The sequence below is a fragment of the Numenius arquata genome, chromosome 3, assembly GCF_964106895.1.
Source record: "Numenius arquata chromosome 3, bNumArq3.hap1.1, whole genome shotgun sequence".
NCBI lineage: Eukaryota > Metazoa > Chordata > Aves > Charadriiformes > Scolopacidae > Numenius > Numenius arquata.
Genome location: NC_133578.1, coordinates 32,149,476 through 32,174,498, shown reverse-complemented (window position 1 = coordinate 32,174,498; position 25,023 = coordinate 32,149,476). Strand labels below are relative to the sequence as shown.

The 25,023-nt window shown below is 42.1% G+C and overlaps 2 protein-coding genes across 2 annotated transcripts; one reads left to right on the top strand and one right to left on the bottom strand.

The window, feature by feature from the left end:
• The first annotated feature begins 939 nt into the window (after positions 1–939).
• On the top strand, positions 940–15,352 carry COQ10B (coenzyme Q10B). Its single transcript, XM_074145249.1, has 5 exons — positions 940–1,055; positions 4,959–5,105; positions 6,548–6,740; positions 9,333–9,434; positions 12,400–15,352. The coding sequence occupies exons 1-5, from the start codon at positions 973–975 to the stop codon at positions 12,565–12,567; spliced, it is 693 nt and encodes a 230-aa protein (XP_074001350.1). The 5' UTR covers positions 940–972; the 3' UTR covers positions 12,568–15,352.
• HSPD1 (heat shock protein family D (Hsp60) member 1) lies at positions 14,425–24,887 on the bottom strand. Its single transcript, XM_074145248.1, has 12 exons — positions 24,747–24,887; positions 23,755–23,930; positions 20,600–20,852; positions 19,958–20,040; positions 19,144–19,239; positions 18,734–18,827; positions 18,224–18,392; positions 17,798–17,897; positions 16,630–16,875; positions 16,118–16,292; positions 15,357–15,535; positions 14,425–15,264 (listed from the first exon to the last, which is right to left on the bottom strand). The coding sequence occupies exons 2-12, from the start codon at positions 23,926–23,928 to the stop codon at positions 15,112–15,114; spliced, it is 1,722 nt and encodes a 573-aa protein (XP_074001349.1). The 5' UTR covers positions 23,929–23,930; positions 24,747–24,887; the 3' UTR covers positions 14,425–15,111.
• Between the last annotated feature and the right edge of the window lie 136 nt (positions 24,888–25,023).

Here is a 25,023-nt window from a genome sequence, read left to right as displayed (position 1 = left end):
AATATTACATCTCAGTTCAAGAGTTGAATAGGCCACCGGGTACTTAATTTAAAAAAAAAAAAAAAAAATTATTTTATGGAAATAGATTTAAATAACTTCCGTGTACACATGATGGTACATGTCATATGAAATGTGTAAGGACATAAACCGTATTTAAACAATAGTTCTTCAATTGCAGGATAGCTGTAAAATGTACTTCTGTTGAGGGCAGCTGTATTTGAGAGGTGAATTTATAAGGAAGCATAAATGACAATATGACGGTTTTGTCCAATTTGTAGTAAAACGATGCTCTGGGATTATAGTCAGGTCTACAGAGGTACTGCTAAGTTTTAACGACGTTGATTATTCTAAACTTTAGCCTGCACCGAGCAGAAACAGGCCACGCACCTGTGCGAGCAGCCCCTCACGGGGGGAAAGCGAGACGGCTCAGGGAGATGATAAGCGGATGCCCCGCAGGGAAGGGCAAGGCCGCGCCGGGCGCTAGGGGGCCCTTCCGGGCCGCCCCACCGTGGAGGGCTCTTACCGCCTGCTCCACGAGCTCCTTCCGCTGCGGAGGCCTACGGTTTTCGCAGGGAGCCCGCCCCCCCGGAGACGGTCGGTCGGTCAGTCCGTCGATCTGCCCGTCCTCCCCCCCAACGGTCACACGCTCCGTAGGGAGGCGGGGAACGGACAGAACCGCCTCCACCCTCTCGTGGGGCGCTATGGAGGGCATCTCGCGCGCACAAGCCCAATTATAGCCGTCCGCGGGGCTCGCGCGCCGCCGGGCCAATCAGGCGAAGGGCCTCTCCCCCCGGCGCGAGCCCGAAATGTCCCGTGACAGCGCGCGCCCTCCCCACCCCCGCAGCGCGTGATGCCGGCCCCCGCGCGGCGATAGGCGGTTGAGGCGCGCGGCGGGGGCGCGGCTCCTCGGCCGGCGGCCGTTAGGCAGCGCGCGGGTGCGGGCGGGGCAGCCGGCGAGGAGTGGGGCCCGAGATGGCGCGGAGCGGCCGGGCGCTGGGCAGGGCGCTGGCGGGTGGGCTCACCGCCGCCCCGCCGCCGCGAACGGCCGCTGTCAGGTACGCGGGGTGTAGGCGGAGTGACCGCGGGGGTGACAGCCCACCGGCCGCGGCGGGTGGCGTGCCGTCTGGGAGCCTCGCCGCCCTACCGCCCCCTCGGCGCGCCCGGCCGCCCCGGCTCCACTCAGCCCACCGGGCAGCCCTGCTGTGTCCCCGGGGCGGGGTGGGGCCGCCTGAGGTGCGAGGTCCCTCGGTAGGCTCCAGAGTGAACGGTCCCGGGCGCCCTGCAGCCCGCGGGGCGGTGCTGGGCGAGCCCCTGCCCGGCTCGTCCCGCCCAGGGGAGCGTGGTGCTGCCCCGGGGAGAAAGTGGCGGCTTTGGGGAAGGGGAGAGGGAAGGTGTTCCCAGGACCTCACCGGTGCTGCCTTCCGCCGGGGCAGCTGAGGTGCCCTCAGCTTCGATGGCTGTTGACTCTGTGTCGGTGGAATAACAGACGATTTTCAGACTATAAACTTGCCTCTTCTTGAGTCAGTTGCAAAACTTTGAGCAATCCGTCAAAGAAATGAAAGACTGTGTAAAACGCCCAGATGTTTTCCACTTCAGATAATGCAACAAATTCCTTATCCCCTTATCACATGTAAGGCTGGCTGGAACAACTCGAGAAATTAAATATGCTTTGGGAGAAGTGTTGATCTTATAACTGGAAGAAAAAGAACGAGCAGACATGAGACAGTGTAATTTGAAAATCTTAGGAGGAAAAAAGGTTCACCTGTTACTACTGTTATGGCAGTGCTGCTGTGTTTCTTTGTTAAATTCAAAGTCTTACTGTCATCCTCATAAAACCAGTGAAAAAGTGGAATAGAGATTGGTTCATGATGTCAAGTGTCAAGCAGTCATTTGACATCATTATTACTGTGCAATGATATAATCTCTCATCTCGGACTGCATTTCTTACTGTATATCCTTTGTGTTTTAATCTTTAGGATGTGTTTGCAATATTAAAATAGTTCAATCCCGGTAAAAAACAAAATTGCTATTTTGTAAATTAATATATTAGAGTTGTGAATTGAGGGCAAAATCGTTTACTGGGAAGGGTGTGCAGTAGAAGGAAACTCATTAAGTAACTGGTTGCAACCCAAGTTTGAAAATGTTTCTCATGTAAGCTGCAAGAATCTTGGCAGCTGGTTTTAAGCAAGTGCAAGCTGAATCCAAAACGGCGCTGTATTATTTGTAGCCTTGAAGCTGGGTATACTTTCACGTCTTGCAGTTGTCATCGGCGTACATTCTGTACCTGTTCTCAACTCGGCAGCCCCTTTACTGTGCTGAGTAGCAGACTTCAAGGACTCAGGTGGTAAATTAGTCTCTTGTGCTTATTCAGACTGAGATGCTAATGAGGACACTTGTTGGCAATGCTCATTTTTGGGGATGTGAACAGCTGTCAACAAAGAATCTGAATGAGATTAACTCATGTCTCGCAGACCGTCAGATGGCCACGAGATATCACTAACGTTATGGGAGTAACGGTTGGGATAACAGCAAACACAATTGCCTTGGCATGCTCTTACCACTAATTTCAGTCTTTATAGTCATGAGTTGGAGATCCCTTTTTCCAAAAACATGCTGATTTTAGGCTTTTAAAATTTTGTAGCTATTAAAAATAATCACTGAATATAGATCACTTATGTATGTTTACCATACACCAGTAAATGCTTCCTTTTCAGGTTGTGGAGGTCAGGTGATACTGTGATCAGTGCCCAAATGTTTAGAGAGAACGCAGTGAGTTGCAGGGATTGAATTATGCCAGTGAGAGCAGTCTGAGTGGATATGGTTGTATTTACTGTCAGAGGATAAATAAAGAGGTGGTAGGTGTATCTGAATTCTGGTATGGACTTGGCTTTTCTTCTGTGGCCTTGACCAGGTTCACAAAAACATGTGTGAGAGTCCATTGAAATCCCTGCTTTTGTGATTTCATGAAGAGGTATGCTTTCCTGAACTGGGACTGAACACAGCACATTCCCATAGCATTTGTTTTTCTTCAGATAAAATCGGGAGAGGGATGAAGTCTCGCCATGTTTGTTAACATTATAACCTCTCTTAACCTTGCCTTCCTTGAATAGCAATATAATTGGGAAAAGGACATTGTCTTACAGCAGCTAAAAGATTGTTTTTCAGCCTTGTAGCTGAAACAAGTCTAGATAAAACTGTATGAAACAATATACTGCTGTGGCATTACAGTAAAAAACAAACCAAGAGAAGAAACCTGGCAGCTCGTTTGGACTGTGTACTGTATGTAGCCCCAGATGCAGAAAGTGATTTAAATCAGCTCTCCAGAGTGAAGTCTGGTCCAAACATTTCAACACTTTCTATGAATCTGGTTGAGGCAGCTACAATGTTACTGGCACTCTTCCAGCCTTTCTGTCAAAGCAATGTTTTCCTTAACAGTCTTGTCCACTCTGTGTGGAAAAAAAACAGACTATGTCCACGTCCCTTGAGATACAGTTGCAAACATTTGCAGACCTTCCTGTCTAAAGACTTTTAAAGTTGACCTATTCTTTCTTAATTTTGACACCATACTTCTGTCCCATCTTAAGTAGTTCCCTTTCAACTGCGTTGATTACAATCTGTGTTGTCAGTCATCTTGCTTTGTATCACAGTTGCTTCTTTCTTTTATAAAAAGTCTGTACAGATTGTTTCTAATCAGCTGATGGTGGTGATTATTTTTCTCTAAACTCAATACCAATTTATTATTTACCTGTCTCCTAATACCGTGACCATATAAGCTAATGTGGTCAGTCCTGGGTTATTACCATCTTTGTTTGGAATTCAAGTTATGTTGATTTTTAAAGAACGTGTAAATGATAATTGTAGTTGTTTAAAATTTGTAACTGTAAATTGCTAGACTACTATGGTGGTTTGTCAAAAACAGCATCTATCTGTTCATTGTTTTTAAAAAAAAAAAAAAAAAAAACCGCAAAACCAAACCAAACCAAAAAAAAAAAAAGCCCCAACAAAACAACCAAACAAACCCAATGCTTAGTGGGGAAGATTGGTTCCATTTTTGACTGCATGAAGCCAGAACTACAGTCCTGATTGTTTAATTAGAGAAAGACACAAAAAGACCTAGGTTGCACTTTAGCTGACATTTGTAGAAACACTGACAGCAGATAGTGGCATTTTTAACTTCCTGCTGCCAAAAATCAGAGCTTTTGAGGTGACTTTTTGCTTCTTAACTGACTTGATCTAGGCAAAATCAATAATTTAGCAGAACAGACCTATTAATCACAATGAATATTTGTTAGGTTTTAGTGTAGATTTTCACAAACTGAGAACATTGAGGTGCAATCTTAGAATTGCTAGCATTTTTAAAGGTAATTTATTAAGTTTTATTTATGAAAAGACAGTGTCAAAAGTTTTGCATAGTATTTTTTGAAGGAAATTTTGAAAGCTGGATAGGCAATGCACTTTCTGATAGGACTTTGAAAAGGAAACTGTCCTTTTAAGAGAAGGAAGGCAGCAGAGGGATCATGGCAGTGTTCAACTTTGTATCGCCAAGTGGAATCTTCTCTTGTTTGTGTATTCCAAAAGGGTAAAGTATTGCAGACTAGGCCTTGATTTTGCTATTAAGAAAGCCTGTTCTGCAAATTAAGTGCATATGAGGCTTGTACATGAACTCAAGCTGCCAGGAAGCCTATGTTTAATGGGAGCCTTTGTATTTTACTCTGCCAGTTACTTTTCTCGTGACTGGGGGCTATTTTTAGTTTCTCCTAAGGGGAAAAAAAAAAATTCCCCTTGTGTTTTTAACAGTTTATATACTGTTACGAGCCTTTGGTTTTCTATCTGAATCTGACATTTTCTGACATTCAATCATGTTGAATGTTATACAACTGATTGTTTGTCTCCCCTGAATGTGGTGTTGTTTACTTTGCTGATATGAAACATATCTAAAAGCACTTTCACTGTTGCAGGCACTTGGCTTCTTGTGGTATTCTGATGACCAGAGCTTCTCCTTTGCAAGTACCTGTAATGAGCCATACCTTTTCAAGAACTTTCTTCAACATTGCTGCTCCGCTAGTAAATAAAAGAAAAGAATATTCTGAAAGAAGAATTATAGGGTTTGTATAGAAGTGTGGAAAGAGACTTTATATGCTTATCGATTTTGTGTTTGCTGTGATTAATCCAAAATGCTAGAATTTCAAAGACTGAGCATCCCTGAAGACACATGCCCCTATAACTCTACCCAATTGGAAGGAATTTTGACTTTATTAATTTGCAGAGATTAAGCTTTTCCAATCTGAAATTGAATATAAAAAATTGTAAGAACCCAAAACTCTTGCCCCATAGAACAAAACAGCAGAAATAACCCTTCTATTCCATGACAAAACAAAAACAACCCTGAAAGGGAGGAATAACTATTAATTTCATCTAGTGAACTAACAGTTGTGAAAACTCTCAGTTTGTTCCCTTGTCTCAAATACCTGCTAATGTTTGCACTTACATTATGTTGTACTTCTCACTTGAGATTTTCTTCTTTCTTTAAAAGAAGGAAAGTAATTAATTGTGTGATGAAGTAACTTAGGCACATAGAAAAACGTTTTGAAATCCTATTTGCCTTAAGGCTAGTGGGAAAATTCCAGTTCATTTAATGAGACTGGGATCTACCCCCAGTCTCTGGTCGACAACAGTATGAACTATTTGTTTATTAGCATAATTTTATTGACTATGCTTAACACTCAGTTATGTGATAGTTCTTGAACTGCAACAGATTTTGCATAGTCACTTAAAAAGAACCTTTGTCCAACAGTACTCACTGTTGAGTACTGTTGAACATAGGCTTCATTTTAAACACAGATGGAATTAAGCATGGGCTTCAATTCTTTTCTGAGTCAGAACTAAAAATTAAAAACCATAGATACGTAATACTTTGCCATGTTACAGTAGAATGAACTAAAATGTTGCCATCATATTCTCTCATACAGTTTCAATATCCTGCTTGAGCAGGGGGTTGGACAAGGTGACCTCCAGAGGTCCTTTCAAACCTCAGCCATTCTGTGATGCTGTGAGGTTTCTCCATTGCATGTATTTTTTAACTAAGCTTCTTTATTTGGACTAAAATAAGGAACACAGTGTTCCTGTATTTAAACCTTATGACATACAGTATTTTCATTTTGAGACACCTTTTCTTGGTAGCCATGAAGTGTGGATTCCTTATGTGGAAGGATGTATGTAAGATGTACCTAAATGAAGACATGGCTATGCTGGAAAAACTATTTTTCCATTCAAAATATATGCATATTACCTGATATTGCAGAAGGTAGCAGAAACCAGGTTCACTGTTGACTAACTTTACTGCTGGATGTTGTATGGTGTTTTGCATCTTTATTCAAAGACTTTTACCAGTTCATTACTTTTTTTTCTCTTTTTAATTTCCAAAAACAGTGGTAGTGTTTTCAGGTAACTATATGTTCACCTTCCAAACTGCCATTTATACCACCTTTTGGTATATTGAATTTGAAGTTAAAATACCTTTTAAATAACATTTGTGTTTCTTTTTCAGGTATTCTATGCAGGAAATGTATGAGGTTGTTGCTGTTGTGGAGAATTACAAACTATTTGTTCCTTGGTGTAAGAAGTCAGATGTATTATCGAAGCGCTCCGGATACTGCAAAGCACAGCTAGAAGTAGGATTCCCTCCTGTAGTAGAGAGGTATACATCGGTTATTACCCTAGTGAGACCACATTTAGTTAAGGTAACTCTTTTTTCTTTTTTTTTCCCTTTTCTTTTTTCTTAGCTGTAACTTTTGTTTGTTGAAATTCAAGTAATTCACTGGTTCTTCAAAACAAAACTGATGCTGGAAGTGCTTTGTGTGGCTCAAAACTTGTGTTGCTTTTGTTTAAAAACAGATTAACTGGAGAGAATTTGAATGTGCTTTTAAACATAAGCTGCCAAATGAGGGCTTTTTAATTTCCTTTTGCTGGAGAAACTTGCAGCTGTTAATGAAGATACATAATTTTTGTTGTGTTTTTGTTGAAATTTTGTCCAAGCCTTTTTAAATGCAAAATTAGTACTGACTTAAAAGTTATCTTTGACAACTGTAGCTTCTTTTGCCTTAAAATTGATATCTGTCATTACTTCTCTTCCGACAATTTTAACTAGCTAATATGAGAAGTCTTAAACTTAAGTGTGGGATCTGCTGAAGAACCTGTTATCCTGTGTAAGACAGCAGAGTTGATTTAAAGCTCATTTTTTAGAATTTATTTGTTCAGAAGTGAAGCAGTTGTATTTCTTCTCCTTTCAGCTTGGCAAGAGCAGTAGTTAAAAACATAAAGGGAGAAATTTTAGATAATGTCTGGTTCTTCTGACTAGTTTGCCTTGTAAGTTTAAATCTGTTTTGGTCAGAAACATCTCAGAACGCATTCTAGAAAAACTTCCTCTCCTTTCATGTGGCAGGTACTAACTATTTTTTGGGATAACTACTGGAATTACAATAGTTGATTGCTGTACAAGATAATTGTTTAGATATCCTATTTCACTATTCTTTTCTAGGCTTCCTCTTAGAGACAGTGCTCAAAACAGAAACATGGTTTCTTAAGTGCAGGGGAGACATGAATTGGAAAGGGAATATGCAAAGTGCTTTTATTCAAGGCACTTATTCTGGAAAGAAAACTGTCTTTCTCCCTTTATTAAGAAAGTGGAACAGCTACAATGGAAAATCTGTATTTTACATGCTGACTGCTTTCCCTTTCTACTCTTCCCTGACAAGACAGGCTATTTTCTCTCACATAGCTATCAGATTGACTTACTAACTCTTTTTCCCTCCAATTCACTCAAAAGAGGATTTCTGGTCTCAGGGAAGATCCTGGAAGTGGCGAGGAGAACCGTTTCTTCAGATTTCTTCCTCCTAGACTTACTAGTATTTTCTCTGCTGGGATTATTTTTCGTAGAAGTTTACATTATGTTCATATGACTGTAGGAACATTTCTAGAGAAGTGACTGTGTGTTTGGACTACTTCACTGTCTTCAGAAATAACCCTGGGCAAAGGTAACTTGTGTGGTGGTCTAGCGTAGCAGGCTACCGGTGGCGACAAAATGAGCATCGATTTGTTGTTTACAGCAGCAGTGCTTAAGCAATGGAAAAATCAGACTGGTAGCCGCAGTTCTTGCCACAGAGGAAAGCACAGAGCGAGTTTGCTACTTATAAGGTTGGGAGCAAGGAGGACACGCTGGCAATTTTCCCATTCTTCCTGCCCTTTTGGCCACAGCAGGAAAAGCAAGCCCAGCTTTTCATGTCCAATCTTCCCCCTACTCCTCCCTTTTCTGTTGTAGAAGTAGCAAGACACTGAATCTCATTCCTGGGCAGAAAAATGTAGGTATTTTTGTGCTGCTGATTAGTCTTGAAGATAGCTTACCTTATCACTGCTTTCAAACTACAAGCAACAGCTATTCATCATGGGTAGTCTTGTTGGAGCAGAGCTGCTTGTAGTAACAGTAAGACCTGTAAAAAAAGTGTTAAAAAACAGTTACAGGAATTCTCTCTAGAAATGCCAAGACAACTGAGATGATGTATTTGAATGATTTTGAAGTACGTGTCTTTCAATCTTTTTCTATTTTAAATATAACTACATGAAATTAGCTATATGTGCTAAAAATGAGCACAAAATGAGTGAAAATGAGGACCTTATTATCACGAAAACTATGAAGCCAACTACTGCAAATACTTTATTATTTTAAAGTAGGATTATATGCGAGCACTCCTGAAATGTTAGTTAAGTATGGCTTGCTGTTAGCTAAAAGCCAACATATAAGCTGATTATGGACTTGAGTATGTAGTCTTTCTAACTTCATGGTAGCTCCTGACAATAGTACCTTGTGACAGAAGAATTTTGGAGCTTGTCTTCAATCAGATTTGTTTTTAATGCTAAGCATTCCTATAGCCCAAGACTACCAGTCTCTATATCAGTACATGAAACATTCTATACGTGTAATAAAACAAAACACCACCCAAAACCTAGTAAATATCCATATCCTTTGCTTAAAACAGCGTTGTTCAAAATTCTGGTATATAGCATTAGCATTATTTTGGTGTTCTATGCATCACGCTAGAGATCTGTTTTATGACTGTCAGCACAAAAATTTTTCCTTTCCCTTAAAAGGGATTCAGGTACTTTGCCATAAATGACGCTGTGCAAATAGGATCTTATGCTGGCTGCACTTTACGAAAAAATTTAACTATGCCGTGACCTTCGCTATATAACAAAATGGAAATGCAAACTTCAGCAATACCAATTTGTCACGTCTGTAAAATCCTAATTATAGCTTGACTTCTTAAACTTTCTTTAAGGCATCCTGCACAGACGGAAAACTATTTAATCACTTGGAAACAGTGTGGCGTTTCAGCCCAGGTATCCCTGGTTATCCAAGGACATGTACATTGGATTTTTCAGTAAGTATTGTAATTAAGACCACCACACTTTGGAACGGGGCCTAGAAACACTACCTTTAAACGTGTTTTTTGGTTGTTGTTTTTTGTTTTTTAAATGGCTGGTACTAATTTTTTAAATACAGACACACAGAAAACAAGTTAGTTTTAGTCACTCCTATTAAAAAAATTTTTTTTGCAAACCTTACCACATAGGAACCACTACAGTTTCCTTTAGAGTCAGCGGTCTTGTGTGAGGTGCCCGCCTGCCAAGAAACAGTCTAGGGATTGGTATCTCTCACCGTGCAATTCTAAACATGCTGCTTTTTAGACAGTCAAACACAGAGGGAGAAATACTAAACATACTTTGCTATTTCCTTTAATTCTTCCACAACCTAAGTGCTCTTGGTACCAGAAAGTGGGTATTCTCCCATCTGTCCTGTTTGGCCTGCAATTTCCAGGCTTCCAATTCTACTCTTTCATGTATTTTAAGTCTTACTTCTTCCTTCTATAATACAGATATTATACAGATTTGTGCTGTCTTTCTATTCTATGATGGGATATCACTGCAGCTCAAGACAATTGCTCTTAAAATCCAGTATCTAATTTAGCTTGTTACTCGTAGACACGTTGCTTTCCACTCAAGTTACTGCTTTACCATTTTGTCTCTTTAGTCTGTCATCCCATTATTTTCTTACATTTTCTAGTGTTAAGAGTAGGTGTTGCATTGAAATGAACAGGCTACAAAAGTACACAGAAATGGGTTGATCCTGCTGCCATCTGCTGGGATACCCTACTTTCAAAATTATTGTCTGTAAATAGGAAAGAGAGCTTTTGGAGAATTTATAAACTAGCACATTAATCTCTTTGGGTTAATAACTTTCAGCTTATTGCTGTATTGTGCTTTGTACAGTTCAACAGTAAAAAGGAATCTATAGACACTCCAAAAAATACATTTCTCATGGGATTTGCCAATAACGTTTGCATGTTATTTGCTCGTGGTGTTTGAATTTCTCCAGACAAAAAAGTACCAGTTCCTGCTACTGATCAGTGCATTAGCTAGCTTTTAACCCAAGCCATAAATAGTTGAGAAAACCTGAATTAAGCAAGTGTTTATACACAATAATCTAAATACTGAGTTTGTGAGGAAAACTTTTCTCCCCCATACCAAAGTCACCTTTTGACATTTCAGGACAAGAACTTTGGTTAAAGGGAGTCAAAACTGGACTTAAAATGGACATTTTCACTTTCCTGGGGAAACGCAATAGATACTTCCTACTACTTACCCCATTTTGAGGTAGCAGAGGCAAATGTAGCAGCTGAGCAGGGGGTTGCCTCATAAAGACAAGTCCTTAAGGACTCTTAACTTCTGCTAGTCGCTGACCTGCTGTGTTGCTTGCCTCTGGGCCTGTGCAGATAGAGATGATAAGCATTTCACAACAAACTTCTCAAAACATACTGTGTAATTACAGATCCTTATGAGAGAAAAACTTTGATTTCAAGAAGTGCTCCTGGCACTGTTTTGCCAGCCTGCTGCCAGGAGACACATACATACAGCAGGGAACTTCTTGAGTTTGATTTCAGCTCTTAAATGATTTGGTACATAGATTGAAGCTCAACACCATTTTTACCATCTGCAAACTTTGTAAGTGTATGACATACCTCGCTGTTGTGCACAGTTACTGAATATGATGCCACACTCCTCATCCCCACTCTGCAGAACTCCACATGCTCTCACACAGCAACTCTCAGACTTCCAAAAGGCATATTCATTTTACTGATGCTTGAGGTCAAGCAAATGTAAATGAAGCTATACCTGGCCTACAGTCCAAGTAGTTTAATTACTTCTGTACTTTGCAGTTAATATGCATTACGCATAAGCAACTTGAGAGAAGCTGTATTTGCTCCGTTTGGCATTTAATCTGCCATCTTCTCAGGAATGACAAAAATACTTAGATCTCAATCCAAAAGACATGCTATAGCAGGACCGATAAAATCACAGAAGAGCAACATTTTTCTTTTCCTGAAAATTCTGTAATCACTTTAGGAAGCTGTGTATTCCACAACAATGTGATTCCATAGCCTTAGGGGAATGTTATTTAACTAGACCAAAGGCCAGCAGAGCACAAAAGCATAATTGAAAGCTATTTAACATAAAAGTGACTTATTTCTTTTGAGGATGGAGAAAGCGGACTCCCTGCACTGCTGCTGTAACTGGTAACTACTACAGTAGCTTCAGTTTAACTGCAAGATTCAGTAGGTAAAAGAAAATACAGAAGCTAAGTTCTGAGCACTGCAGCAGGAGGCCTGAGGGTTTGGTACAGAGGATTTCACCAGTATGTCTGTACTCTGACACGGATTCCCTGCCTCAGGACAGCAAAGGTTGAGAGGGGGAGGTGTTCAGGTAGGAGGTAAGGCACACACAAGCAAATTTGTAGCTGTAGCTGTAGTCAGTAAATTGCTCTTGGTTTGAACATACTATAACTATAGCTGCCAAGATGGAAAAATTGATTTAGAATGTTGGTATTGAATAGGTTACTATTACAAGCCTCTTTTAAACGCCTGTAAACCTGTAACCTGTAAATCTGCTGGATTTTCTTCAGATGACTTTTGTTCCCAAGTGAATTCTGTGCACAAAGTAACTATGTTATTGTTTGTCAGTAGCTTTTCATTATCCTAAATCTTTTACTTCTGTTTTGTGATGTATCATTTATTAAGTAAACTACAGTTAGTTTAGATAAATGGAAATGACTACTTCAGAGAACTGAACAAAACAATTCTTCTAATTGAAAAGCCCAGGGAGACAGCCCCATGACCAAGGAATGAGGCTTTTCTTCACAGACACACTCACCCGTAGTTCAGTTTTAACTGTTCTTTCTCCCACAGCTTACTTTTAGACTAACTGGAGATTCTTTAATTGTGTTTGTAACAGCATTTTACCACAACAGTAGATACAAGAAAAACAATTCTTCTCTATTTTCTTAAACAGATTTCTTTTGAATTTCGTTCACTTTTACACTCAAAACTCGCTACGCTATTTTTTGATGAAGTGGTAAAGCAGATGGTGGCTGCATTTGAAAGAAGAGCATCCAAACTCCATGGCCCAGAAACAACCATACCTCGGGAGCTAATGCTTCATGAAGTTCATCAGACTTAAAAGGGAAAATTGTAACGACCTCCATTATAAACTTGTTTGTACACTTCATTTGTACAAGAGGTGCCGTGCTCCTCCTTCGGGGCATTTATTTCATATCTGAGCTTTGTGTGTGACTTTATACTGTACAAAACCCACCTGTTCAGCCAGATGTATATAGAATGTTCAAGCTGCAATCAAGCGCAACTTTAAGAGTTATCAGTAACAGACAGCCGTTAGCTACTGTAACACAGGATGTCTCAGGCTGCCAATTATTAACTTGTGTAATCGCAGTGTAAGTTCTGCCTTTTCCAAGCTTATGGTTGGGTGTTTTTTCTTTTCAGCATTGTAACATATTAACTCAAGTTTAAGTTATTAGTAGGGTGACTGTAATCTAAACAGCAGCAACTCTGCCATCTCTGGCCAAGCAGAGGGAAACTGTCGTTCTGGCTGTGGGGAGTACAAACAGTTTGTCAAGCATCAAACAGCAGGTGCTTTTAATCCAAATGAAGGACAAGGGTAAGTCAGGAGTCTCCAGCTGCTGTGGAATTCCGACCAGCAACTGCAATAGGAAAAACAACGCAGCCTGAACACTCTTGACTTGCCGGAAGTTAAACATGAGGGGTAGGTGTAACATAAAGTACTATAATCTGAGTTGCAGCAGTTTCAGCTATAGCCGAGCAGGTCTTAGCTCTGGCCACTTCCAAATCTGCAGTATGTTTGGGAGGCTTTCACTGTTACACATTGCAGTTTGGTTATGCTGGATACATCTCACCCAATGCAAACAGGTCCCAGTTCCAACACAACTTTAAACCAAGTAAATAAATGTTACCTCACTGAGAGCTAGGGCACGGATACACAACATTCTGCACCACAGTGCTGCCCCCAGGGAAGGAACAGTGTCTTCTGCTTACTGCAGGCTAAGCACACCTCAGGCCAGTTGTCGTTAAAGTACATAGAATAGAGCGCTACACTTTAGCTCTTAGGTTTTATTTCAGTACCATTTAATTAGCACATTATGATGGTACCAGCTATCTTAATTATTTTCAGTAGTTCTATTCTCTACATTAATACTCTTTCCACTCTCTGAAGAGACGTAAGTGAATGGGCTGTAACAGAGTTTACGTGCTCTCTATATGCTGCCTTGCATTACCATTTTTCTTTACTGGAATTAGGTGAAGCTTCAGGCCAGGTTGTGAAACCGGTCCTTTCTCCAAAGTGCCTGCAATCCACATGGTTACTACAGAATAGCGTGCGAAATAACACCGGAAGGGATGCTTCAGGACAAAGCCAGGCCTGAAGCGGTTCAGACCATTTAGATACTTTTCCAGAAAGAGCAGTTGAACTCTCCATCACACATCCTGTCTGTGAAGGATAGTTCTCACTACAGGTAGGAAGCTGGAGAAAGCGACAGCTGGATTAAGAGGTCAGTTTTAAAGCACTGAGAAGTTGTGAAGTAATTTTGTTTGTTGAGACAGAGATAAATGTACACAAGTTTGGAAAGACAAGTTGAAAAGCAGGCAGGAGACTTTTCAAGCATCAACGTTATTAGCCAGGTCAGGTCAAAAAAAACACAGCAGTTGGCAAAGCTGTCATTTTTAAGGGCAAAGCAGCATCTAGCGCAAAATAATTCAAACTAAATCCTGGAGCCCGTTACCAGAAAGCTGGAACACAAGACTGGAGGTAACCACATACTACACCCAAGCAAGAGAAGTATTTAAAAACCCCACAACCCTTTCTCAGCAAAGACGACTTACCCGTTTCATATCCTCAGGGCACGTTCCCTCCCACAGCGCTGTGAAAGATGCTCTGGGCCTGTTCCGGCACGTGGAAGGAGCAGTATAGACAGGGCAAAATAAAGTCAATGCACATGCCTTATTTCCAGAGCATTTTTTAATATTTCAAAGAACTGTACTGTCAGTTCAGCTTAGGTATTTCTTACCAAAATTAAAGTCACTTTTATTTCTGAGAAACATTCTAGACAAAGGAATGTTTCCTGGAGGGACATGCCCTGTCATTTCCAAGCATAAGTGTCATATTTCTAGTAAATCTTAGAAGTAGGAAACTGTCAAGGTTCTCCCATGACTATGGCTTTGTGTGCAGATGAATGAGGTGATACATTTCATAACTTTTGAGCAGTTTGTTTTATTACATAAAGGTCACATAACTGTATATTTGCCTACTTTGTACACAATTGTCTAGTCTCACGCACAGTGGCTTCCAAGTTCTTCCTACTACTGGCAAGCACCAGTAAATTCTGAAACAGAATATCAAGTGCCTTAAGTTTAAATTGGGACCTTGGTAGATGGATCTTGCACCCAGTTTATCAGGAATGTACAAATGTCTTTATTCAAAAAATACAAAATAAATTATCTGTAGGCATGGACAATGACTGTAAACAATTACACGTGTTAAATGAAATCCAGTAACTGATGGTTACAGTGATTCTTTTAAACACCAGCCTCACTTCAGTCACTATCCACCCTCCTGCACTGACATCTGAAGTTTTTAAAGTCAGAACTGTCAGTCTTAAACAGCACAGCTCATGATGCTTCCCCAGCCCAGGAATTAGAACATGCCACCTCCCATTCCTCCGCCCATCCCGCCCATCCCTCCCATTGCCGGCTCCTTTTCTTCTTTAGGTATTTCAGTCACCACTGCTTCTGCTGTGGATAAGAGAGAGGCAACACCTGCAGCATCCATCAGAGCAGTTCTCACAACCTAAAAATAGGAAAGAAATAACTTAATACCTGCTGACTGTCACGAGAGCTGGGAGGAAGGAAAGCTGAGAATTAAAGGCTATTTTAGGTTACCTTCGTTGGGTCTATGATTCCTTTTTCTACCATATTTACAAAGTCCCCAAGCATTGCGTCATAGCCAACTTCTGATGGACTCTGCAGGATTTTTTCAACTATCAATGACCCTTCAACGCCTGCGTTCTTTGCAATAGTCATTGCCGGGATTTTCAGAGTTCTCTTTATTATTTCAATGCCTGTAAGAAAGGATGTTTAGAATTACACATTATATACACTACTCCTATTGCCAAAGCACTCACTTATGTGCTGGAGATCAGTACAAGAAGAGACCCCTCTGTGCAAGAACATAAGCTATTTTTATCATTTCCACGGAAAAAGTTCTCTGCTACTTGATGTTTGTCAACAAATTAAATCATTGCAGGACATTCACACGTTTTAGTTTTACTTCTGCAAAAGGTAGCAGGGAGATTACTGTGACACAGCACAAAGCCTTTTTCCATTTGATTTGCCACAGAACCTCTTCAGACATAAAGTCTAAGAACGCTGTCAGCGATGTCTCCAACTCAACTCTTCTTCAATGGTTTGCAGTTCTTTGCTGGGGGTACTGCTGTTTTATTGTTATTGGTTCTTTCGCATCCAAGTCAGGGATGCAGTGAAAGCTCCTTCCCGCTGTGAAGTGGGGACTGCCATACCAAGGAGATATGAAGTTCTAAAGATCGAGTAACTAAAAACTCCCTGAAAGCAATCCGTACTTAATTTTATAAAGCGTCAGGAGGGAAGAAAGTCTACTCTGAACACCTCTCAAGCAATTTACTTACCAATTTTCTGATCTTCATTGGCTGGAGTTAAGGCATCTAATGCTGGAATGCAGCGAAGCAATGCACAGCCACCGCCTGGAACGATGCCCTCCTCTACGGCAGCGCGGGTGGCGTTCAGGGCATCAGTAACTCTGTCCTTCTTCTCATTCACTTCCACATCACTTGTGCCACCGACCTAAAAGAAGCCAGCCACACATCAAGGTCCACACAAGGAGATTGGGTGGGGAAGCGCTGCTGGCTACAGAACTGCTGCCACAACTCAATAGCCAACTGAGAAGTGCCAGAAAGCAAAGCCGTGCTCTCCCACACTGGCAGTGTTCTTTTGTACCTCGGCACTCAAGAAGCCTAAACACAGTTTTAGTTGATCATTTCATCAAGGTCTGAATAGCAAGGTGTAGCACTTTAAGAAGCCAAATTCCTTACCCAAATCAACTGCTAACATTACGAGACAACCACACAGCAGTAACTCAGCTTAGCAATGAAGGACTTCCCTAAGAAGTGTAACTTCTCACCTTCAATACTGCTACTCCATCAGACAGTTTGGCCAATCGCTCATTCAGTTTCTCTTTTTCATAGTCACTTGTGGTAACTTCTAGTTGTTCAATGATTTCTTGAATACGTTTTTCAATTTGAGCCTTTTCACCCTTCCCCTTTAGAAGCATGGTGTCATCTTTTGTCACAATGACCTCTCCGACTTTACCGAAGTCATGAGGCTGAATATCTTCCACATTTAGGGTCAAACCCTCTTCGCCAAACACCTGAAACAAATTACGTGAACCACTGGAATTCACAGCTTCTCTATACATGAAGTTTCTATTTCTAGACACACAAACACATAAAGCAGGCTAAAAGTATGACACAATCACACTACTGCAGCTAAATTAAACACAACTCTTCCCTGAATGGAGTCCAGGCACACAGGTACCGCACAAACTGGCCCTCACGGAACAGAGCTCCCAACTTCTCACTCGTGCCTGACTCAGGTAACTCACTGATTCAAAGTGCCTGGGAAGTAGAGCTGCGTTGCAGAGTTCTCCCTGGATTCGAGAAGTTATGAGTATTGCCACTAAACTCACTTCAGAATAGAATTAGACGGTTTGTTACTTTGTGCTCCAGTTAACTTAAACATTAAGTTTTATTTCAATAACCGCCTTTGGATCCCAGTATCATGCTATGATTTTGAAGCATGTATTAAAAAAAGCAGTATAAAGGGAACACTAATTGGGACATCAACTATTTGAGAAGTTGAGTGCAAAAGAAAATGTCCCAGTCCGTTCCAAACATTTTAAAGAATTACATGTGCCATACTCGAGTCTGGGCAATTGTGAGACAGTTTTATAAGGCCACAAGAAAGCTTTGCTGTTTCTAAGAAGTTTCCTTGATGTTCTTCCTCCTCCCCCTTAAGAGACGAAATGCTGTAAGGAAATCGTGTGTAACTGCAGCCAGTTAAAAGGATGCATTACTCGTGGTTGGTCAGGGCTGTGTTACACAGCAATATCCACATTTAAACAAAGTGCAACGATTCTAACATTAGCATTACTGTTACATTTTCGAAAGAACAGGACAGAGCCTGCAACACAGCAAATACACGCTGTGGACCTAAAAATACACATTCTTTTCCTCCTTAAATACCATTAGCATTTCTTTGAGCAAAAAGCCAATTAAAATATTGTTACTTACAGCACCGCCAGTAGCGATTGCCATATCCTTAAGCTGGTTTTTCCTGTTGTCACCAAAACCTGGTGCTTTTACAGCAACAACCTGAAGACCAACTTTCAGTCTGAAGAGAAGAATTCAGAAAGCAACATTCCACATGCGTTCAAGAGAACGAGTCCACTAAAAACAGTTATTTCAGTACAGCTCTAACTATCAAGCAAATAAAGAGATCTGGTTTTGCTCAGAAAGGTAGTTAGGAAACTGGAACGCTGTCTGCACTGATGCACAGTACCGCTAGGTACAAAAATTGCTGTTTCTTTGGTACTGATAAGAGAACAGACAACAGTCCTACACCGCAGCAAATACAAGCTTTTGTAAGTCTTCCTTTAAAAGGATGAAAACACACCAAAAAAGCAGTATTTATCTGAAAGTATGGATTTTAAGCTTCACCTGTTCAAGACTAGAGTGCTGAGTGCTTCTCCATCAACATCTTCAGCAATAATAACCAAAGGTTTGCGGTGAGAATTGGCAATTTCAAGAGCTGGAACTATGGACTGTACACTAGAAATCTTCTTTTCACTGATTAAAACATAAGCGTCCTGGAATTCACATTTCTGCCCTGCAGAAACAACAGATGTTGTATGAATAATCCCGTCATAGAAATGTATCAAGCATTCTCTTAAATTTAAGGAGCTACTTTGTAGCAACTGTTGCACTTTTCAATAGCATTTAAAAGCAACACACAAATTCTTTTCTCCAAGACTCCACTTTGAACTCTGCATTGCCCTGGAGTGTTGCAGGGCCAGCTTGGTGTCAGCAAGAGCAGAGGGGGAGACGGTAACCTGTCCTATTGCCATGGTAGATAACGTAACAGATTGTAAAGTGTTTATAACAGGAACCATTATTTCTAACTTACAAGAACCATTATAAGGGATTTGGCACATGATACTTTTAACTCACCTTTGGTTGTATTAATAAAATATGGAGAGATGTAGCCTCTGTCAAATTTCATACCCTCAATGATTTCCAGTTCATCATTTAGAGTTTTTCCATCCTGTTTAGATGCAAGAAAATCCACACTAAAGACCCCTTATTTACTACCAAAATCACAAGTATATTTTTAGCAAACTACACACAACAGAATCAAAAGCTCTGCACCACGCGTCAGTTTTATGTGCTTTCTCCTTCAAAATAAAGGGATAAGAGGGAATGGTGATCAAACCCTTATTTAAAGGAGTTGGGGAGGGAGGAGTTATGGTGAGATACTGTACGTGAGCAGCAGCAGCTACATCACAGGCCACAAAAGCCAGCCCCTAACTGGAGAAGAGACAGTCGCTTTGCCCTCAGTCTGTGTACTGGACAGTTCTTACCTTGACAGTGATTACACCCTTTCGTCCAACTTTTTTCATTGCATCAGAGATTATATTGCCAATTTCCTGATCTCCATTTGCTGATATCGTGGCAACCTGAAACAATAAGCCATTTAATCTTATTTCACAATACAAGTGATTTGTTTTCTCACTATAAAGAAAATCAGAATAACCATTTTTAATTCTCACATTTCCTGATGAGGCAAGACAGCTGACTGTAGCACACCCACACCAGGATCCCAGAACTCTGTCAGAAGGGTTAACGGCTCTTGGGCAGCTCAAGCCCTAGGCCAGATCTCGTGCACTAGATTCCTGCAGCTCACACAGGCCACCCAAATCTGCAGCCATGGTGTGAAATGTGCCATGAAGGCCAACACTTCTGGTGCCCGAGACCCAGCTGGGCACCCACCTCCACCTGAGCCTCCCACAGCAGATACGCCACACTCCCAGCAGTCCACCATCACCTCCCACCCACAAACACATCTTTGCTGTCTTCAATTTTTCCCAAGTACATAAATTTATGTTTTAAGACCACATTTTGGAAAGAAACTTGAAGATGAGAAAAACTACCTACTTCTGAACTAACTTCTAGCAGTGTAGTTGAAGGCAGAACACTGGGAATTTTAAGTAACTCAAGAAAATGAAAATGTTATCATGAAGACTGTTCAATGAAACATATTCTGAACATTGATATATGAAAAAAATACTCAGGTGTCATATATGCACAACTTAATTCCATTAAATCTGACTTCACAAAACTTTTTCTGAAGACTAGCTATGGAAACTTGGTTTAAATTTTATTTATTTTTCTTACCTGTGCGATTTCTTCTGGAGTTGTAACAGGTTTAGACAGCTTCTTCAGCTCAGCTATGATAGCATCAACTGCAAGCATCACCCCTAACGAGGAAGGGATTACTTGTGAGTGAACAAAACAAGGCATGCAGCACAGAACCCACCCCCCTCAACCAGGTTCAGTTTCAAACCAAAGCCCACATTGCAAAACCCCATCAAGTTTGCAAGTTCAAAAACAAGTGACTGGCAGCCCTAGTTCCATACTGTCATTTGTACACCTAGTGATCATTTTTTGGAATTGGTGTGACATACTTCCCATCATGATTGAAATTTATGGCCAAATCATTTACAAGGCACTAGTGAATTTATATACTTATCAGAAACCAATTAAATGCAGAAGTGGCTTTACGTGGAGTTTACCTATTACAAATTAAATGTTAACTGCATGTAAAATAGTAAAGTTATTAGAAAAATAAAGAATTGTTCCGAGTAAGTTAAGTAATGTAACAGAAACAAGCGGGTTTTCTATGCATCACTCCTCTTACAAAGCTTTACATAGCTCTTCAAAAAGAAGGAAACTTATATTCAAGAAGCCAATCAGATCCGGGATATGAAAAGTAAACAGACAGTAATTAAACATTAAAAACAAGGGAAAAAAAATTACCCCTCCTGATTTCTACTGGATTAGCTCCTTTGCTGATCTTCTCAAATCCTTCCTTAGCAATAGCACGTGCAAGTACTGTTGCAGTAGTGGTACCATCTCCTGCTTCTTCATTTGTATTGTTGGCAACATCTTGAACTAATCTGGCTCCAATATTTTTGTATTTGTCTTTTAAGTCAATTGCCTTTGCTACCGTCACACCATCTTTTGTCACTTTGGGGCTTCCCCAGCTTTGTTCAATAATAACTGTTCTTCCCTAGGGTGACAAAGAACAAATATTAAATCAAAGCCACATAATCCAGAGCATGTTACTCTAAGAGTTCTACTGAAGATTAAAACCCTTTTGAACAGCCACAGCCGAACAGAAATGTCCCCTTGCAGAGAGCTTTCAGCTGGGACTTTTCTCAAGCACACACATTACCAAAACTGGTACCACACGTTTGCAAAACGGGAAAAACGGCTCAAAAGTTTTATACTTTCACAGAATGAGGCTTCATTCCTCAGCCATAATGCTTAATACCAGACTCAGAAGCCTGCAACTAAAATAACACAAAGAAAAATAATGTAAAAGACCCCCTCTAACACTAATATTTTATCCTAAAACTAAAATATAACAACGTTGAAAAATCTCCATCAAATCACAATAAAAAGTATGTGATTGAAGAACAGTAAGTCTATGTGACTGAAGAACAGTAATACAAAGCTCAATTTGTTACATGCTCTGGGAAGAAAAAAAAACACAAAAACCAGAGACTTGCAAACCTTATTAGTGATTAGCAAAGAGAACTGAGAATACTTAACAACTTTGTGTTAATGTGTTGCAATAATTTCTCAAACACTGCAAGTTAACAAGCTGTTCTCCCAGCCGGTATTTGCATTCATCTAAAGCTGGACTATCCTATGCAATAGGATATGGAAACTATGGACCATACAGGGAACGCAGGGCAGATACACCTGCACAAGAGGATTGCTTGTTCCCAGATGAATTTAATAGCCTGAATAGCAGCTCCAATCATGTCCCAGTTAGAGCTGGAGGCAGCAGAAATGCAAGGAGCCACCTCTGGTTCACTGCTGCCCTGCAACTCTTCTGCTATCCTGACAGCCAGAGCTGTTGGAAGAGGGCAAAGGAGAGCAACTGCCTCACCTCACCACTGTCGGCCCAGCTGACCCTTCACAAGTCCCCTCACCTGGCCTGTCAGGTCCAGCTCAGGGCTGACCACGCTGGCTCCTGCCGAGACACTGCCGCAGCTGATCACACTCCAGTGCAGCTTCTGCTCCAGCCAGAGTTTGGATCACGTGCTAAGCAAGCTAGCTAAGGTCTCCCATGCAGCACGCTACCGCCATGCCGCACTATGCTCCTCGCTGCACAGAGCCCACTCACATCTGCCTCAATGGCTTAACTAACTTGGGACTCCTGCCAGGCATGAGGCTATACTGCTCCTGAAGTACAACTAGCCCTAAAAGCTGCAAAAGAAACATTAGGCTTCAGTTATTAATGTTGAACTTGTGCGTGAGTTTACATAATTCTAACTGTGCTAGAAAACAATTATCCCAAAATAATGCATAATCTGACTTCTTACTGTCACTTCATTTAACCTGAACTTCTACATCTAAAAGTGGTTCAAGAAAACTCTCTCTGGATGATCCTGCTACTGGCAAGTTCTTCATACAGTTTCTTCTTCTTTTGCCTAATTTTATTCTCTATTTTGGCATGGTCTTATTCCAAGTGTTTGTCTGGTAGTTAGGAGAGAAGCTGCACATCAATATCTACTTATAGGCGATCACATTAAAAGACTTACACTTGACAAATACTTTTTATCCGTATTTCTGAAAAAAAGGAGCACCACCAGTAAATACACATGCATTTTGAATGGTCCTGCATGTCAAGAATCCAAGCATTTGCATAAACTAGTTCTGACAAAGTAACCAACATGTTGGTAGCAATAGATAGCGTGACACTGCAAACCACATTTCTTTAAATATAGAACAGCGCCAAAGGGAAGTTTCCTCACCAGAGGAATATTTCTTTAAAATGCTGGAAGCAGAATCAGGCATTACAACACGATCCCTAAATCTCTACAAATACATGGAGAACAGCAGATAAAGGGAGAACACTGGGAAAAAAACCCCACAAGGTTACAGTAAGTTGCATCAGGCACTGCCCTTTAACCAGTGCATTAGAACTATGCTTAGGTACTCACAAAGTAGCCTGATCCAAAAAAACAGAGTTAAATTAACTAACTATACTTAAACTTTGTTCCTTTAGAGAAAACAGCCACAGCTTGCTGACGTCACTGTTCCTTAACCTTCATCTGCTCAGCTTATAGCATTTGTGCCTTTGAATAGTGCTACCAGAGCACCAAAAATGTGCAAGAAATACATGAATGAATCACACAGAAGCCAAGCAGCCTTGAGAAGAACTACTATGCGTATTCTGTTATCATATGGAACAGAGATTCCTATGACCCCAAAGAAAATCAGTGTCTTTTCCTTAAAAAGGAGTCTCATTTCAAGCCTTACTGCACATTGCATGACTATGCAGAATACAGTAGCTACTTTTCCAAAAGACCTAGAACTTGCAGGGAACCATACACTATATTCTGTCCTATAAGCAGCACAAATTAACACCACTGCCACGGCATTTCGTTGATAACCCAACATTACGTTTTCAATGTCTCTTTCACCTTGTTAATAGTAAAAGGTAAAGTGATACAAAGCTGTAATTTGTTTAAAAAAAAAAAAACCAAACTGTCCCCAAACACCCCTTAACCAAAAAAGCATCCACATATGCTAATCAACTCACCTCATGATATAGATAGGTAAATTATCCACTGCATCGTTACAGGCTGTCAATGAGCCATGGTAACCTATTATCCACATCCCCTTAACCTTCAAAGTGTTTAAACAAATATACTGCAGTGGTGCAATTCATTTTACTTTGTTACTATGAAAGGCACACGCACTATTGTCATGGTTCAGGTGACAAAAATGGCTGCTTACAATAGCCTGTCCATACCCCTACATCTTTGTGTTACAGATCTGCAGATGACAATCATGCAGCTCCACTAAGGGAAAACTAACAACTGTTTTTCCTACTGTGTTGCTTTCAAGCACATCAAAGCGTTAACATAAAAAAAACCTGCAAAATGTTTCGTTACCTTTGGCCCCATGGTGACAGCTACAGCATCTGCCAGAAGATCTACTCCTTGAAGCATAAGAGCTCTAGCATCTGCTCCAAACTTCACATCTTTTGCATATGCTCGTGTTAGATGGGGGGCGAGTGCTCTGGACACTGGCCTTATCTGACGGAGTACTGTAGATAAACGGAGCATGTCTATAAAATTAAAACAAATCCAGAAGAAAATATAACGGTCACGTTTTCGCACAGTTACTTCTAGAATAAAAGGGAAGAAAAAGGATTCAGGAAGTAAAGCGAAATACCATGAACTTTTAGCTACTCGCCTGGCTGAAACATACACAAGCCACTTCAAATAACAGGCCTGGGAAGCCCAAATCCGTCAAGGCCAGCTCTTCAGTGAGCAGCCTCCGACAACCCTCATCTCCTCCCGCCGGGCCTTCAGCAGGACGGGAGACCGTGCAGGCACCGTGGGACACCAGCAGCTCCATGTGCCCGGCGGCTCCCCCCGGCACCACCGCCTCAGCGCGGGGGCCGCGCACGCCGGCGGCGCTCCCGCTCCGACGGGCCCCAGGGCGAGGCTCCAGCACCCGAATGCCTCCTGCCAGGGCCGCCCGCACCGCGCGGGGAGGCGAAGGCGCCGAGAGGTGAGGAGGGGTCCCAGGGCCCCTCGGGCGGGACGGGGCCTTCGGCCACATGTCCCCTTCCCTCAGGACGCGCGCAGCAAGGTCAAGAGCCGCTCGCCCCCTGCCGCCCGCCCGCGCTGCGCCGCCGGCATCCGCCGCGCCGAACTTGCCCCCACGCGGGCGGGGGCCGCGCGCCTCGCCCCAACGGCCGTGCTAGCGGCCGTTAGCGCCGCGCGCTCCCAACAGGCCCGACCGTTAACAGCCATTAACCGCCCCCCCAACGGTAACCACCGCCGCAGGGAAAACGGGGGAGGGGGCGGCAGCAAGCCTAGCCCACCAGCACCCCCTCCCCGAGCAGGGGCCGGGCCAGGGCAGCCGCCACGCTCACCTGCGGGTAGCGCGGGGGAAAACAACAGGCGCCTCCGCCGTCCGTACCGTGCACTGAGCAGGCAGGTCTGCACGCAGGACCGGGAAGGCGCTTTGGGCACTGCCCGCCTCCGCCCCGCCCCCCAGCCAGGCAGCGGCCCATGTGGGGCTCCGCACCGCACCGCCCGGGAACCAGCATAGCTGCCGCCGCCCCGCCCCTGGCGGCGGGAAGGCGGCCGCCCCCGCCGACAGCCTCCTGCGGCGCTGGGGGCACGGCCCGCGCCGGGCGCATGCGCGGC